Below are 18,154 nucleotides of genomic sequence, written 5' to 3'. Positions count from 1 at the left end.
CCACAACAGGAAGTACATTATATTGAAAAACTGGATTGGATATGAGCAGAACCAGTCTTTGTAATGACATTATTGGACCGGTTTGTACCGTTCGTTTTGGCCCCCGGGCCACATGTTTGACACCCTGGCTTTAAAGCGAAATAACTGTTCCATGAGAAAATAATTCATCTGCAGTTGTTATTCCGCTTTTATATTGAACCACCTGTTTGTACACAATGAATAGCGACCAAAGGTTGAAAACTACAAATCCCAAAAAGCTTTGCGCCACTCATTAGCGTGTGTTCTGCATGCAGTGGGGAGAAATGTAGAGTGTTAGGAGGCGGAGAGTCAGTCTGCTCACTGTGGAGCTGTGTAGGGGCAGCAGGAGGAGCCGACACCGACAGAAAGGAGCGATTCAAAGAAAGACGTGAACGTTGCTCAAATGCACAAAATTGGGCTTTGAATTACGCCGGGAGGAACGGTCGTGCGGTTTATCCGGAGCCTTTGGTTTGGACAGAAAGGGTGTAGACTACGGACACGGCAATCCCCTTTACCCCCCCTAAAACAGCGAGAGGAATCGGAAAGAGGTGAGAGGAAAACCGTTTGGGACTGTGAGACATTTAAAACTAGCGAAGACAGAGAAACGCTCCACAATTGGCTCAATTGAAGTTGAAGGAACAGTTCTGGTGGGCTGCAGGAACATGACCGGCTTCAGTTAGCCTTTATATGATTTTTTTCCCTTCTTAATAAATGCAGTTGTTCGCCGGTCTAGTCATTTTTTAAAAAGCCCCCATAGGTGTAAATTGTATCCCATTAGAAATGGGTGAGGTTTGTCTGCCATACAAAAGACTTGCGCTTCCTTTCCAGTCAGCTGAAGTGAATTTATGTCGTTTTCTCTGATGGATGTATTTTTTTTGTTTGTTTTTTTTGGTCGCCTTCCGTCTTAAGACAGCTAAGGTTTGATGTATTGAACACTTATTTGGAAGGCTTTGTGTTGACGGCAGGGAGCGCCTTAGAAAAACAGAAATGTGGAAATGCATAGCAGCCCGTGTAAACCCTTGTTATTTGGCAGTGTCACAAAGTAACCAGCAAGACTACGTGTGTGCGCGCGCACGTGTGCGTGTAAGCCTCTGGGTGTGTGTAAGCGTGTGATTTCTTGGCTGGGGAGACTGGGGAATATTTGCATTTGCTCCAGTATAGAAACAACAGCGATGATGAACAACTAAATAGGACGATGGTTAAAGTGCAGCTGGCCACCAAAGCGCCAGAATCTTCTCGGTGAGAGCTTCAATGGGCCTTTTTGCCCTCTAAAGTTTAATCATTGCTGCAAAACCTTAGAAAAGAGCTGTTATGTTACATTTACGCCCATGTTAACGACCTTTGTACGTGCAGGAAAGGGGGTCCTGTTACTTGGACTTTATTCCCCCTCACAGTTCAGGACGGATGTGGACTGTTTGGGATTTAAAGCCACATAGGAAGGAAGAGGGGATCAGTGGATAGACTAGAGAAACTGGACGAACCCCTGCCAAGAATTTAGTTGCAGGGCAGGCAGGCAGTGATGTGGGATGTGGAGGATGAAAGCACCGAAAAACCAGCTTGCCCACCTCTTGTAGCTCACTAAATAGAGTTCACTCTTCTTTGTAGGCTGGAAAATTTCTGTAAAAGTACTGTGCATGATGATAAATGGTGTCAAACTGCTTCAGCTTATATGGAGACTCTTTAGGGCAGTAGATGTGTAAATAAATTACGCACTTGTGCTTTCCACTGTCTGCTTCTAGGAAAGTAAAATATGTCTCATCATCTGCTTACTTGACTAATTAGGACATATTGATGATTTTTTTTAAATTTGTGTCTTCTCATTTTGTTTTTGTTTTCCAGGGAAGGAGGCAGGCTTAGTGTGTTATTGGAGAAAGCCATTCAGCGCTGGCAGTCTATTCCATGTTAATGTAATGGAAACACCCTTTTGGTCGGTGGCATCTGAAATGCATCAGTGGAAATATATCAGTAACTTCCATGGCTAATTCTATCAAGCAGCGGTGGCTTGAGTTTGCCAGTGGATGCACTCAAGAGCCGAGTGCCCTGCCATGCCCAGCGCCATGCTAAGGCAACACATTCATAATAGCAAGGAGCACTTAGTTCAACCAGTGGGGAAGCTATGGAAAAAGTTGGTGGAAAATCTATGGTTTAAACCTCAATTTTAAACTTCCTTTTTTCATTTTGACCTACATTTTCTCTAACGCTCCATAGCTCAGTTGCTTTCTCTGCCATCCACAGCGACTCTGCTTTTTTTCTCTACTTTTCACCCAGCTTGCCTTCACTCTCGCTGCTTCTTAAAACCAAGGACAGCTAAAGTGCATCCTTCTTTTGCACCTGACAAAATGGATGTTCGAATTTAAAGCCAGCCTTTGTTGGAGATGACAACGTGAAGGGGCGTAATGAAGGGAACCTGAAGAGGAGGAATAGGTGGAACAGCAGCACTAGATCAAAATGGCCCAAACCAGTTTGCTGAAAGGGAAGCGCTTTTACTGCCGGGAGTGGGTGTTCCATAAGATCCAGCATTGCCTCCAGGAGAAAACCAACAACCTCAGTGGAGTAATCAGCACTCCCAGTAAACAGCCCCCGTTGGCACCTGGTGGTAGTGCGTCCAACCCCGGCACCCTCACAGCAGGATCTGCAAAGTCGGGTAGCTCCTGGGGTGTGTTGCTGGTGGGAGGGCCAGGGAGTGGGAAAACTGCACTGTGTACAGAGCTGTTATGGCCCACATCAGCCCAGGGAACCCACCGCGGTCTACACCAGCAAAGCCTGGCTTTCCACTTCTGCCGGGCAGATGACTCGGACACGCTGTGCGTCGGCGGTTTCATCCGAGGTCTGGTGGCTCAGATTTGCCGCAGCGGGCTACTGCCAGGATATGAGGAAAAGGTGCGCGATCCAGCTGTGCAGAACACTTTGCAGCCTGGAGAGTGCGAGAGGAACCCCACAGAGGCTTTCAAGAGGTAAAGACACACCCACTTACACAGTTAAAGTATGACTGCAAGCAGATGATTTCACAGATTAGCACCTCTTTACAGTGAGACGGATAACTAATCCATGTCGACAGGACTTCATTCTTTGCTTAATCAATTAGTCAACATCTAAAAGCAAATTGTTGCCATTTGCAGCTTGCCTAATGTGACTATTATGTGTTTTTGGCAGCTTTTATCTCATTGTTAAACACTGGATGATTAGACATACACACCACCATCCTGTTTTTCAGTCTCTATCAGTTTTTTCCTGTTAATTTATTAAAAAAATAAACTGATGCAGTTTTATATCTTACTGAAACAGCTACCTATTGCAGCACTGCACAAAATTACCTGAGTTATGATTCCTTTTTGGAAAATATAAATCTTCCTATTAAGTGTTTCTTCATATCTTCTTGCAACTTTAAATTAAAAAAAAAAGAAATAGTAAAAAACTGTGTTTCAGGTAGTAATGGAAATCTAGGAATTTGGTTTGACTAGAAATGTAAAGTGCAGTCAGCCCATCCCCCCCCCGAACCTACCCTCTCCACCTCCTGACCCTGATGCACCTCCCCCCGTTTATTTTTTTTCCCTGCACACACTCATCACATAGCTCCGCCCCAGCAGCCTCTCCAGTTATTTCTTGTCATGGTTTTGCCTGTGCCCCCCCCGTGCGACATGCTGGGTGGGACTGTCCCTGCTTGTCTTTGGATTCAGGAAAGGTCAGATATTTTTAAGTTGTAGCTTAGCTCACGAGGTGAGAGACTCATGAGAAAGAAGCTTTGAAGTATCACTGACTCACCGACCTGGGTGCGCTGAACTGTGATTGTTAGGTTCACCTGGGTCAGTCCAACACTGTGCAAGATGATGAAGTGCACATGTAAGGCTGAAGTACAGTAGGCTTGTGGGATTCGAGCACCCTGCCCGGACATGTAACACGATCAAGATGGACTGTTATTGCAGACGGGGGCTTTAAACGGAGCGGCATGTGTGCGTTACTTGCACGACTTGTCTACACAGTATAGGTCAGGCCGTCTATGCAACACAGGCTGGAATGCAGCACTGTACACACACGCTCACGTTTCTCATCTGGCCATCTGGTGATGCTTATTGTACCATCTCAGCATCACACACAGGAAGAAAAGTAGGTCAAATGTTCAGTAAGGTAAATCATTTTTCAATTACTCACCAGAGTCAAGATCCTAACCCACTTTTTTTTTTTATTTTTTATTTTTAAGCCCACTCATTCCTAAGGGAATGCTTGTCTTGTCATCGTCTCGTAATCACAAGGCTTCCACGAATGATTCAGACTTCAGTTTGCCCCTCTGAGGTAAAGGACAGGTTATCATAGGAACATTGAAAAAGAGACTGAACCCAACAGGGACAGATTTTTCACTTCAGCTCTGCTCTGTGTCACTCTGAATGTTGAGGGCCTTTTGCGGACACTTGCACTTCACTGAACCCAGCCTCGTGAAGCAAATATTCTGTAATACTCGAGACCTCGGGCTTTAAATCTGCAGACAACAAAGACACAAGGCTTATTATCTCTGCCTGTTGTGTTCGTCAGCCACATAAACAGTTGAGTAAATGCCTTATCGCCATCTCAGGTGTAAAAGCATCCCAGGCGCTGTTGTACACAAAAATCTGAACAGATCCCCTGCTGATCGAGATGCTATCTGGATTCAGGAAGTCAAGATTGCATCTGGCATTGTCATTTAGAAAAGTTCAATGAGTAGTAATTAAATCAGGACTAACGTTTACACAGGGATTCACGTCTTGTTTTGATTCAACTACCTTTGGGTTCACATTTATTGCAATAAAAGTCACACAAGTTTCATTTAGTTAAGTCTTGTTTAACACAGTTTTTTTTGAGGAGCTGTTGACCCCCTCCTCCTCCTCCCCTGCCTTCCAGCTGTGATTTTAAACATTACCTAGTGAGTGGGTGCAAGAGGCCCTGCAAAATTCTTTGGCCTAGTCAAAGACAAACAAGTCAGTTTGTTGGTAGTAATCACCAGCACTGTGTTAATACAATGGGTTTACATGGGTTTACGTCCACTTACTTCCACTCCGATACCACAACTAACCAAAATTTGGACATTTTAATAAATCCCTGCAAATTTTTATGAACCTGAAGTTTCTCCCCATGTTGTAATCCTTAATTTCTGTGTTTTATTGCTGTCAGGTTACAAACAGATGTAGCATGAGCAGTGACTTTAATAATAAGAAGCAAATGTACTATTTAAATGAAGGATATCTTCAAAGTAGAGTTGATTTTTAAGTATCACTAGAACAATCTTGCATTTTAAGATGTGTCCTGTGGACATGATGATTAAATTAACAATAAATGTCAATCGAGTGAATAAACAGAATTAAAGCAAGTTCTTAAAATTTGCCTGATTATCTACTGATTCATTGATTGGATACTTATCTGTCGGTCCAGTATCTCTGCTAAAGGACAGATCAGTTCAGTTTTGATGTTAGTTCATGTTTACTAGATCAGATGTCAGCAGTGCATCCGTAAACCTGCGTGTGGAGCACGGAGAGTGCTAATGACGAAAGGTCAGGACTTTGGAGGCATTTCACGCTGGCACACAACAAGTTTTGTTCATTTCTTTGCAGTTGTTTGTAACTTTACCGATTCAACAGCAAACGGTGATTGGACGATGACGGAAAAGAGCAGTCGATGGAGGTTTTCCTTGTTTCCCTCGCTCTTAAGTCCAGTTTGCTCAATCAGATGAATTTCCATCTTAACCTGTCTGTCAACTGCTCTGTAAAGTTTGCAAAGGAGCAAGTGGTGAAACAGAGAGCAGTGGAGGCAATACGGGAAAGAGGCACAGAAAAGCAATAATTCAGAAATCTACATGGGAATTTATGCTATCAAGTTTCTCAGATCTTCTTTTTTTATTTTTTAATTTTTGTATGTTGGATAGACAAAAACATCTGAAATGCTTTTTCTGAGTTTTTTTGGCCTAAAATAATAGAAAGGAAATAACCCGAAGGTCAGTAAAAGGAAAATCTGTGGCCTTAATCGTAACATTAACAAAAAAATCCTTTATTAGATTGTGGTCATGACTTTAGTTCTTTTAGCCAGACTTTCTATAAAGTCTTTTTTTTTAATTCATGCCTGCATCAAAAGGCAGTTTCACCTTTTAATTTGCCCTTTGTGTGCTTCACGTCTGCCAGTGCCAGCGTGTGTCTTGTTCAGACAATAAACTTCATAAAATAAACTTTGGTACATTCACTGCTTGCCGTCAGAGCTATCTAAAGGCTTTGACACTTGAGTTGCAGTGTATCATCAAAGATTCGACTTCCAGACAAAGCCAAAGCACATTCCTCTGTCTTTATCGCTTCTTCTGTAGTCTGTGTCTTAGCGCTATCAAAGGCCACTGCCATGTTTTGACTGGAGTCTTCCCCTTTGAATCAGTTTGTGATTTTTAAACAACCAGTCAGCCTCCTGTCATCCAACATACGTCACTTTCTCCCTTCAGGACAAAAGAGCTGGCTTCGAATAGGTGGAATTAACTCAGTCGCGTTGGTCAAATGACAGGCAAAAGTTGCTCTTTTTTTTTTGTTTTTTTTCCCCTGATGGGACAAAGCAGGCTTTTAGTGTAGGTGTGACTTGTATGTGGATCTGTTGTAAGGCTATTCTCCGGTAAGCAGGAGTTAAGTTTGAATTGCTGCTGGATGAGTTTCTATTTTTATAGAAAGGGCACAGACTTCAGAAATGATGAATGACTGTGGCTTTAACTGGTGAAAAAGATTTGAACTTTCTTGGCAATGTTTTATTCCCTCAAGAATTGTCTGTGGAAGAAATTGATGATGCAGTTTTGAGATTTTCCTAAAAGATGGTTAGAAATGTTGATTTGCTGGCAGCTTCATCAGACGGTTCTTTGCTTGTTGCTTTGTTCCAAACAACTGTTGATCCTCCAGAATAGTCACATCAGTCAAAGCTAAAGAAAGATTAGATCAGCTGTTCTTGCCTCCGGTGAGATCATGAATATTGTTAAACCTTTTTTTCCCCCTAGTCATTTTTCTAGACGGTATTGCAACAATGGGATTTCCTTTTTAAGCATCTTGACATGTGACCGATTATGCCAGAGAGATAAATGTAGTGACGTTTGCAAAGGCCTCTGATCTGATTGTTACCTAAACAAGAGAAAGCTTTAAATAATATAAAATTAACGTAAAACTGTGACCTCACCCATATTGGTTGCCCGAGTCTGAAGTAAATCTAACCAAGCGGGAGCTCTGCGGTGTTTTTTTGTCTTTGTGTTGACTTTTTGACTGTTGCACGTTGGGCGGCCGTGCTTATTGGGGTTAAGGGACCTTAAATGAAAGCAGCTCGCTGGCTTTCATGTGGTGCACGGCTGTGGAAAACTCGCTGCCGATTAGGCCCACATTTTAGAAACCAAAAAAAGACTCCCAGTGTGACGCATCAGCTCCAGTAGAGCAGATGAGGAGAAATGGCAGCACTGGTGTGGCTGCACCGATGACTCAGCAATCTAATGCCAACGTCTGTCTCCACACCACCGGCTATGTGTGTACTTTTTGTTAGAGCTTATTTGTTTGTGGATATGTCTGCCTACGTGCTGCATGTGGGCATACAAAACTGATTCATGTAATTGTTACCCTCACACACTCACAGTCAGCATTGCTGCAAGTTTATACTCATTCATGAAGTGGAGCTCCTTTCTGATTGTTCATTTAGTCTACAGAATATTGGATAATTGTGGAAAATGTAAATCATGTTTGTAGAACCCAAGATGAAATCTCCATATGATCTCACAGTCTAAATAAAAGTCTCTAATTTATTAGGGCTTGGAACAGAGGAAAGCAGCAAATCCTAGCTTTTTGCAAAGCTAGACTTGCTGAATGTTTGCCTGACATATTACTGAAATGGTTAAAGCCCCTGAAAACTTGATGAAAAGATGATGAATCAGTTACAATTTGAAACTTTCAAATTAAATACAAGCAAACTTCTAAGACTTTCTAGTGTTTGAATGGTTTAAAGAAAAGGCTTAAAAAACTGGACTAGTCTTCTGTGGCTCATCCGGATTGTGTGGGTGTGTTTTAAACCCGTTTGATTGATATTGGTCTGGAAACCTAAGCAAACAATCCCACAACTGTCATCACATTTTGCTGCAGAACCCTGATTGGTAGAGATGAATATGAGATCACCTTTTTCCAGCAGAGTCCCACCCACTTGAATTCTAAGGAGCTTGGAAGAAAAGTGTCTGGACTTCTTTAAGTCTCCTTAAAGATGTTTCACCTCTCATCTGAGAAGCTTCTTCAGTTCTAAGAGCAGTTGGTGGAGAGTCCCAGTTTTTAAGCCCTACCACATGTGGGACCACCACATGTCCCAGTGGATACTGGACTACCTCACAGAATGTCCACAGTATGTGAGGACACAGGGCTGTGTCTCTGACATGCTGGTCTGCAGTACGGGGGCCCCACAGGGAACTGTGCTGGCACCGTTCCTCTTCACCCTCTACACTGCAGACTTCTCCATCAACTCCCCACACTGCCACCTACAGAAGTTCTCTGACGACTCTGCCATAGTCTGCCTCATCACAGGTGAGGACGACTCAGAGTACAGACAGTGGACTCTGGACTTTGTTGACTGGTGCAGAACCACCTGCTGATCAACGCCGGGAAAACCAAGGAGTTGGTGGTGGACTTCCGGAGACGCAGACCCACCACACTGACACCGGTGAACATCCAGGGAGTGGACATTGAGATAGTGGACTCTTATAGGTACCTGGGTGTTCACCTGAATAATAAACTGGACTGGGGCCACAACACTGATGCTCTTTACAGGAAGGGTCAGAGCAGACTCTACCTGCCGAGGCGGCTGAGGTCATTTGGAGTCCAGGGAGCGCTTTTAAAGACCTTCTATGACTCTGTGGTGGCATCTGTCATTTTTTACAGTGTTGTATGTTGGAGCAGCGGTTTATCGGCAGCTGAGAGGAAGAGGTTGGATAAACTCATCAGGAAGGCCAGCTCTGTTCTGGGATGCACCCTGGACCCAATGCAGTTGGTGGGAGACAGAAGGACTCTGGCCAAAATAACATCTCTGATGGACAGAGTCTCCAACCCCATGCATGTAAATGTTGCTGAACTGCAGAGCTCCTTCAGTGACAGACTGCTGCATCCTCGATGCATGAAGGAGCGTTTCCGCAGGTCCTTCCTCCCTGCAGCTGTCAGACTGTACAATCTGAACTGCTCCCAACAAACATAGATGTTTACATCAGCGCTGTAACTGCAATAAGTTAATTAACCGATTCGCACCACAACCTGGTTTGCCTCTTATCTGTAGTTATCTTTATTTAATTTAATAACTGTACAGTACTCTCTGTTTATAGTAACCATTGTTCTTAATGTAAATATGTAAGAAAAATTGTGTATGTTTCTGTTCTGTGTGCTGTTTGTTTGTATATGTGTCTTTTTGGCTGCTGTTACAACCAAATTTCCCCTTGTGGGACAATTAAAGGATTATTCTATTCTATTCTATTCTATTGGAGTGTCTTCAAGAAACTTAAAGAAGTCCAGATGCTTGTCTTTCCAAGCTCCTTAGCCTACGATGACCTTGACAGACACACCCACTTTCAACCCATCAAAACAACTAAGGACCAAAAACAAAGACAAATTTTGCTCATTGGAGCACTTCTCGGGCTTTAATCGAATATTGAGATTATTTTCAGAAAGCAGAAAGCTTCAGCATCACTCTGCTGCCCTTTGTTTCCAGAAATCTGTGAATCCAGGTAAAACCTCTGCTTGGAGGTTTACCTGTCAGTGCTGAAATCCTTCCCATTGTGTGTATTTGTGTGCTTAAGCTGCATGGACCCAGCTGTGGGTCTGTGTACATCTGTGTGTGAGGAGAGCAGGAGCACAGCAGAGTACTGGATGAGGACAAGAGGGAGGGAGGGGGGGGGGGGAAGGGGACCCATAAAGGATAAAATTTCAGATTCCTTTGACGGTATTGGATAGCTGGCCAGGAATGCACACCTCGTCTGGGTTGGGAAGAGCTCGGGGGGATTTGGAATAGTTATGGTATGAGGAGGTATGCATGGTGGCAACGAAAGAAGTGTGTTTACACTTTGTCAAATCATTAAACAGCATCATTATATAGATGCATAACGTTGAATGAGGAGATCCCGTTTTATTATAATTTACCAAGAAATTGGTCCATTTTGAACAACTACAATTGGAATTACTTTGGGTAATAAGTTGACTAATACTCTCACACAGTGAACACAGTGTAGTCATTGTGTGTGATCAGTCTCGTGAGATGCTTTCAAATAAAAAAATAAAAGTCATAAGACTCACATTTTAGTTAATCTAATCTTTATCACTTAGCAATGGTCTATTAAGAAGATTCTTTTCGGACTTGCCTTTGAAAGCTGTAGCTGTTTTTGCATGAAAGCAACTTGGATCTCTTTTCATATGCTTCTCACTTCCCCCTGACCAAGCAGTCTCCAACACACCATTTCTCGGTCAAGCAGGAGGCATTTGTCTGCTGAGGGATTCAGCGCAGAATTGATCGTGCAAATCCATTAAGACGAGATCAGATTCTTGCATTGTCCAGCAGGTTTAAAGAACCGCTGAAGAAAACACTTTTCAAATACTTACAGGGCTTTTCTAAAATGATTTTTGTTTTGTTACTTTTGTGTTATGTCAGATAATCTGCCTTCGATGCCAGGTTTATACACCTGTTTTGATGCCACAGGCTAAAGCGTGGCCTGAAGTGGAGCGTGGCTGAGATGTCAGAGCCCTTTTCCCAAATCCTGGGATACTTAAGACGTCAATATAGTAATAAATTTTTCTACCAATGGCACAAGCAGGTGCAGCTTTTCACGCTGTATGCCCACATTATAGCCTGGCATAAACCCCCACCTATTGCAAATGTGGTAAACACTATACAATGTTTAAAAAAATAATGCTGTCTCAAATTACTCTAAGTAAAAGAAGAAATACACCAGATCAGCTACAGTCTTAGAGTTGTCATTAAGCTGTCAAAAATGATACTCACATATTTTGTCATACTTTTTCTGTTATTGTTTTATGGTTGTCCATAAACTGCCTTTAAAAATCTTTTTTTATAGGGAATCTTTTAAAAAATATACATATAATTCAATTGAAAAATTAATAAATTAAGATGTAAAGGGTGGTGGTGGTGGTGGACACGAGTTCATCAAGAAGAGGAGTTGGGCCCTAACTAGGCTTTGTTTTGACTCTAAAGTCTGCCTCGCAATGGCAGCTGCCGGTTGTTGGCAGTCTGCTTCCACCTGGGGATGTCTGCGGGGGGCAGATGAGGCGAAGAGAGAGCCCCAGGCGGCAGTGGACTCAGATGCCTGCTTGAGACATGCTCAGCAGCCAGTGGGTGAATATTAGAGAGCTGGTGCAGACATCTGAAAGTTGGATTGGGTAAGAGACCCTGAACAGTTTGGAGACACTAAGGAACCAATAACCCACCTACAGCTTTAACTGTGAAACTTTGAGAGATTTACGTCCTGTAGATGCATCTTGTTGACCGAAGGCTCTCCGTCATCCTGGCTGAAGCTGCTCTAAGCAGCAAGTGAGTTTAGTGTGGGTTTAAATTTCTCTGCTGTAAAGGAAAGGTGTACGCTTGATTTGCTGCAAGTGCTTCATAGCAAAATTGAATGCAAGACAGTAATCATTTTCACATTATTCCCACTTCCATAATCATTCAAAGCAGAACTGATACTTAAATTATTTGGTCACCCAGCCCCAGGTCCACCTGCAGTTCTGGCAGTAGTCATGTCTGTCTGGTTGTGGATGGAAATATTTGTCAGCAGTTGATCCCTTTTAGTTGTGATGGTTGGAGCCTTTGTGGATTGGGGTTTTCAGTTAAGATGCTAGTTACCCTTAGATTTAGACAAGGTCACACTTCCACAGTTAGCCCATTCCTCCACCTGACAAAAATAATGTCTCTCTTCTGAAAGGCTGTTGAACTCTCACCTTTTTCCTTCTGAAAGTAACACTGGAAATTGAATGCTCACTAAGAATTTGTTGGGAGGAGTGCATTCACATGAATGCCAAGGTTTTCTAGCTGAATATTGGATTGTGAGGCGATAAGGTTGTTTGCTATTCTTGACAGTGGTTTATTTGCTGTGGTTGATGAGTGTAAAATTTCAGTTTCTGTTATTTGATGTGGTATTATTTTCTATTTTAGATAAATTAGTCCTGAACACGTTGATAATTTGTAAGAAATCTGTTTAATATATTTACAGGATGTAAACACAATCTTAGAGGCTTTACAGTCAGGTATCTCTATTTAGATGACATGTTTACTGTTTTTTTCTAAGAGACAACTCAAATGTCTTTTTGCTGATTAGGCAGCACTAAATGTACCATACTGGTGCACTTAGTACAACATACTGGTGGCTTTGTCAGGCTAGACATGAACAGAGTGGTGCGTTTTAAGCAAAATGTTTGTGTGGGTGTGCTAATGTGGTTCACCATGACATTATTTGAAAAGTCAAAGGATCACCGAAGTTAATAGCAGCCATCTTAGTTGGCTTTTTACTCCAAACCGGAAATGTCAACCTCAAAGTGGTGTTGGAGTAAAAGTGAAGGGATCACCGATGTCAACAGACTGTGTCCTTTGGGGACCTGGAATGGCAATCCATCAAGAAGTAATTTAAATACCCAAGTCAGGAGCAAAGTGGTGGGATAAATAATAAATTGTCATAATTTTTTTTATTGAAATTATAAATCTATTATAATTCAGCCCTGTCCAGGAAACAACATACAGTCCTGCAGAGTCTTGTGAAAACTAAATATATCCTTACTCTCTTAATTCCTATAGAATCAGTAAGTAGTAGCCACGTGCTGATAATCAAATGGACTCGATTACTTGATCATCAGCGTGTGTGATGTTGTGCCATTTACAGATCAGGAGAGTTCAGATGTGTCTTAGCACAATGCCACAATCTTCCCAGGAGGGGATGTCCCCAACAAATTTATCTAAAGGTTGGACTATGCAGTCCAAACTTATGGTAAACCCCAAAAGCATTGGGTCTCACAGACTACAGGCCTCAATTGGCATATTAAAAGTTCACCACGGCACGATTAGAAATTGAGTCAACAAGGATGGCTTGCTTGTAAAGGTTGTCAAGCGAAGGCCTCTTTTCTCAAAAAACAGCATAGCAGCACAGTTAAGGCTTGCAAAGCTGGATCTGAACAAACTAATAGACCGCTGTGTCCTTTGGAGAGATGAGACCAAAGTGGAGATGTCTGAATTTAAGGCAAAGCACCACTTTGGCAAAAACCAAACGCTTACTGTCATCTCGGTTGTTGGCAACTGCAACTGACAAAGGCTATCTCATGTCATCATTATTGGCTTAAACTTCTCATACCACCTGTCAAGCATGGTGGCCGAGGGGCAGCGAAATTGGTGATGGGCTTTTTTTGCGGAGTTGATCATGAACTGTCTCGTAGCTAAAAAGAACTGCGATTAAATGCCTGTGAACCTCAACGGACAGAAGAAATGTTGTAATGAAGAGAATTCCTCCACCACGACATAAGAGACTGATAAGTCATTCAGAAAATGAGGAGAATAAGTTATTGATGCGAAATGAGGTTCTGCAAGTTATTGAATCATGGGCCGTACTTGCTTCTTACAAGCTCATAGAGAACGAGAAGTGTGTGCAGAGTAGCTTTATGTCAGGGGGGATGTTAATAAAATGGTGCCGTTAATCAGAAAAATGTCATGTTTTAAGCTCATATTCCACTTCAACAAAATACAGTTGTTTGAGTTTCATAGGGATTTTTTTAACATCACCTAATTCTCCACTCAGTCATTTTGAACAAATGATTATCATGTCCATTTCAGTATTTTTGAAAAGCAACTAATTTTCTGCTGCAAGGTTGACATCCTCAGAGGATTATCTGTCTAATGAAAACTCAACTCAAATTAATGTAAGTATGCCTGTCCAAAGCTTACATAAGTGCTGTTCTGCTCCTGTGTAACCACTCTGGATCAGACCACGTTTTTTTGTTTTTGTTAAAGCTTAAAAGTCCAGCTTTTTTTAGTGCATAAATGTTTTCCCAAAGTCTGTAATAAACCCATAGAATTGCAATTTATGTCCAATCAGATGAAACTGGAGTTGGATGATAACAGATTGAGCAGGAAACAAGACCATATGGTCGATCCCAACATAATGGGAAGAATACAGTTAAAGTGTGTGAGCCTCTTTGTTCAGAACATTTTGCCCACAGCACCAGTCACTCTTATTGTTCTTGTCAGTGTGATTACTTTCGACGGGATGATTGCAGTAATATAATTCATAATGTACGAATCGCAAAGGAAACTGTGAGCAAACGATCTGCAAGATAGTCGTCCCTTTCAGTTTGGATGAGCCGGTGTATGAGTCAGCTGTTGTCATTGAGCTCTGTGGTATTAAATTGTCTTGACTTTGCAAAGATGCTGAGCAGGCTTCCTCCAAATTGACTCAATACTAAATGAAGACTGAGGGGTTTTTTTGCTTTTTTTTTTTTTTTTTTAATGCAAAGGCCTCGCTTCAACTTTTGTCTTTTTAAGCCATTATGGAGGAAAGCTTTGTCGGTATCTCTCCGTGTTGTGATCTGTCTGAAGCTAAGAGCTAAACTCACCTGCTGGTTATTCTTCAAGGCCATGCATGGATCTTATTTTTGCTGTTTTCTAATCATAGTTTTGGTGTGCATACAGTGTGTGGGTATGGGCTAGCTCTCTAAAATGAGCTGCGTAAATTTACAAGGCACTGGCTCGGTGCCCAGCGCTGCCTTGTCGCCCCAGACGTCTTCACTGAACGTTTCACTGGAAGCTTCGCTTTGACCATTGTGGTGGGAGTGACGGCTGCCGCGGTCGTGAATACAACATGACAGATGGTGACTGCGTTAGGTGCATTTCACATCCCCCTCTTCTACTTTTTCTTTTCCTTTTTGCTCTAGACTTAAATGGCAATTGGCATTGGGTTGGGCATATGTTAAGGATTTGAACAAGAACTAAAAGGTTGGTGCAAAAGTCAGAGACCACCATGTGAAGCTTAAATGCTTTTGGTTTTCTGGTTCAGGTATGCTGCAGGTTTGTCTGGCAAACTAAATCAGCTTTTCCTGAGCTGATTTTCTCTCCATGTCCCACATCCCGCTAAGTTTCCTTTGTCTGCAGTCCTTGTCTTTTGACTCTTTGACAGCCCGAAAGTAGCTGAATAGTGAGAGAAGAATGGCTCTTTGTTTCGACCGCTTGCTGTCGCTGTGGATTTGATTGTCTCAGTAGGCAACATGGCCTCAAACATGACTATTCACACACTCACACACACAGTCACCCCTGTGGATGGACATTCCTTTTGGAAGGGCTCCCAGATGGCACTGCAGGTTCTGTGCGGGCTGCGACCATAAGAAGGAGTGATTGACTGTGTTTCTCAAAGGCTGAGCAGCATCACACTGGAGTGTGAAGGTTATAAAACCATAACTCTGTTTTTTTTTTTGTTGTTTGTTTGTTTGTTTGTTTTTTTTGCTGTTGAGAGTTCAGGTTTCTCTGTAACGTCTTCAACAAAAGTTGAAGCTTCACAGAAACATGTATAACTATTGGTTGTTGACTTTGGACGGATTTCATCTGGTACTGAAATGACCGATTAAAAGAGAACAAACTTTTAATTCCAACTTTTTAATTATGATTGTTTGCTACTTTTCCAATTATAACATCAGTAATTTGGAAGAGATTGCCTTAGGCTATCGAAACAACAATAGAATAGAATAGACATTGGATTTGCTTTTAATTTCCTGAATACTAGAAGTTAGGGTGTTATACGAGTTCCATATTGTCGGATTTCTGCATAACATAAAAGTCTTTCTTTTATTCTATCAGAGTTTTGGGGATTTTTTTTATGTGGGAACATTTGGAGATTTAGTCAAAGTTCTTTCAGTATTCAAGAAGAATTAATTGTAGAAGTGGCATCTTTTGTATTTTAGACTGAAATTGTCATGATCAGGCTGTGTGCAGGCAGGAGAGGACCCAAACGCAAACTCATGGGAAAACAGGACTGAACTCAAAATACAGCTTTATTGCTGACAGAGGACAAAGGCGATACAAAATAATATGAAACTAAACTGGGAAGTACTAAGTTACTGACTCACGAGGAAACACACGGAGGGGCATACAGTCATGAGGGAGAACGCGACACTGAACTGAGGGAGACGTGGACATAAATGCACAGAGGGTAAACGAGGGAAGTGGGAGCACATGGGGAACACAGCTGACACAGATAATCGTAACAAGACAGGGCAGGAGTGAACACAACATGACACATACTTAGGAGAGACTGTCAAAGTAAAACAGGAAGTACACAGAGGTTCAGACAGGAGGAGAGAGAGCACGGACATAACGGGCTGGGGAAAACATGGAATCAAACACAAGGAGGGAAAACAAGGGTTCACAGATAGAGGGGCACACAGGGGGTTACTGAATAAGAAACATCTTAACTAAACAACCTAGGAACCAAGGCATAAATAAAGAACAAAATACAAGAACACACAAAAACTATGAATACTGGGCCAATATGGCCCAGGACCATGACAGAAATTGCATCCCAAATAACATGACTTTTCCTGCACCCATGTTCATTACGGACATTAAATTGAAGTAAAACTTAGGTCTTGAATGGTAGAACCTCAAAAAGGGAATGTCTTTGCAGCCGCAGGGTTAGTGACAGGCTGTTGAACATCCAAAAAAACATCTTGTTAAAACTGCGTCTTGGTGTTTTATAACGACGCTTACAAGCAATGTCAGTTCCATTACAGAAGAGTGGTAGTTAAAGAGACCATCCCATCATCCGGAAGGTGACTGATTTTTATCTGCGCGGCAGCTACCCTAAAAGACCCTCAAATGCCCCGCAGCCACGTTTATTCTTGAGTCAAGTTTTTATGTTGAGTGATCGATTTGTTCAACCTCCTTTAAATGTTTAATTAACCTAGACCCAGAGTAAAATGTCACTAATATGAAATCCTCAGATCCTTTATCACAGCCAGCTGAGCTGGAAGCAATTTTGTGAGTATTAGGAGATGACATTTTCCCCTGGCAGACATCTTATGGGGGATTCAAACTAGTTGCAGTCACAGTGGAACAGAAGTCCTGCGAAGAAAAATTAGCTTAGTGTACATTTACGTGTGATCTTCACATTAGCCTTGAAGCAGAATCATGCCTCACTTGCATTTGGATTTTCATAAACGGTTAATGTGGCATATGCTTAAAATACACATTTGCTTTCTTACTGAATGCTACAGTTTGTTTTTTAATGGATATTAATGTTCAGGCATCAATTTTAATGTTATTGGGAGGTCAGTTGAGATTCGACTTGAAGAAAATATCCATGTTTAGTTGTTGTTAAAGTTGCAAAACACTTTTCTCCTTCCACATCTTTGGCATAATCTCAAAGCTGAAAATCTAGCTGTCGGGCAAAGTTTTTTTTCGGTGGGGGGAGACGAATTATAGTGATTGTATCATCTGTAAATCTCTCTTTGAGCGCAGATCATTGGTAGCACGCCTGTTAATGGATCCAATTTGAGCTGGATGGAGATGTACTTAAACACCCTTGCGCTCCCTATTTAAACAGTTTAACTGAAATTGGTTGTGTTGTGACGCTTCTGTCCTTGTAAAGCCACTGTTTCACTGTATTAGACCAACTGTTTGTATTCATCTTGAAGCAAAGCCCGTGTTGTGCAGAGAATGTCAATAGAATGTTTATTACTATTACTAACAGTTTTTATTTCCTAAGCATGAATATCTAAGCTCATTAGAAGGGGAAATAAAAACATGTATCATTTTCTGGGTAAATAAAAGTGAATATAGAACTTAGCTAGCAAAACCAACATAAAAAAAATAACAAAAGTGACAATGCACTGGCCTATCAAGGTGAACTTGTGTGAATTGTACTTTTTTTTTTGTTTTACTTTTTATGTCAAGATAGGTTGACAGATGATGTCAGGACATGGATTAGGATGTTTGTAGATGACCCTGATCTGCAGTCAGAGTAGGGAGCAGGTGGAAGATGGTCTGGAGTGTTGGAGGTATGCTCTAGTGAGAAGTGGAATGAAAGCCGGTGGAGGCAAGACAGAATATGTGTGTGAATGAGAGGGAGACAGTTGTAACAGGGAAGATGCAAAGAGTGGAGGTAGTG

The 18,154-nt window shown here is 41.9% G+C and overlaps 1 protein-coding gene across 1 annotated transcript in view; it reads left to right on the top strand.

The window, feature by feature from the left end:
* Positions 1-317: 317 nt before the first annotated feature.
* The window catches only part of ankrd50 (ankyrin repeat domain 50), a 39,524-nt gene continuing 21,687 nt past the window's right edge, over positions 318-18,154 (top strand). The window contains exons 1-2 of the mRNA XM_006798905.3: positions 318-566; positions 1,858-2,972. Coding sequence (XP_006798968.1) covers positions 2,467-2,972 — 506 coding nt within the window. The 5' untranslated portion in view covers positions 318-566; positions 1,858-2,466. The remainder of the gene's footprint in view (positions 567-1,857; positions 2,973-18,154) is intronic.

The sequence above is a fragment of the Neolamprologus brichardi genome, chromosome 2 (assembly GCF_056152115.1).
Source record: "Neolamprologus brichardi isolate AB-2024 chromosome 2, ASM5615211v1, whole genome shotgun sequence".
Lineage (NCBI taxonomy): Eukaryota > Metazoa > Chordata > Actinopteri > Cichliformes > Cichlidae > Neolamprologus > Neolamprologus brichardi.
The sequence above is the reverse complement of the archived record's forward strand: the minus strand, read 5'-3'. Positions and strand labels throughout refer to the sequence as shown.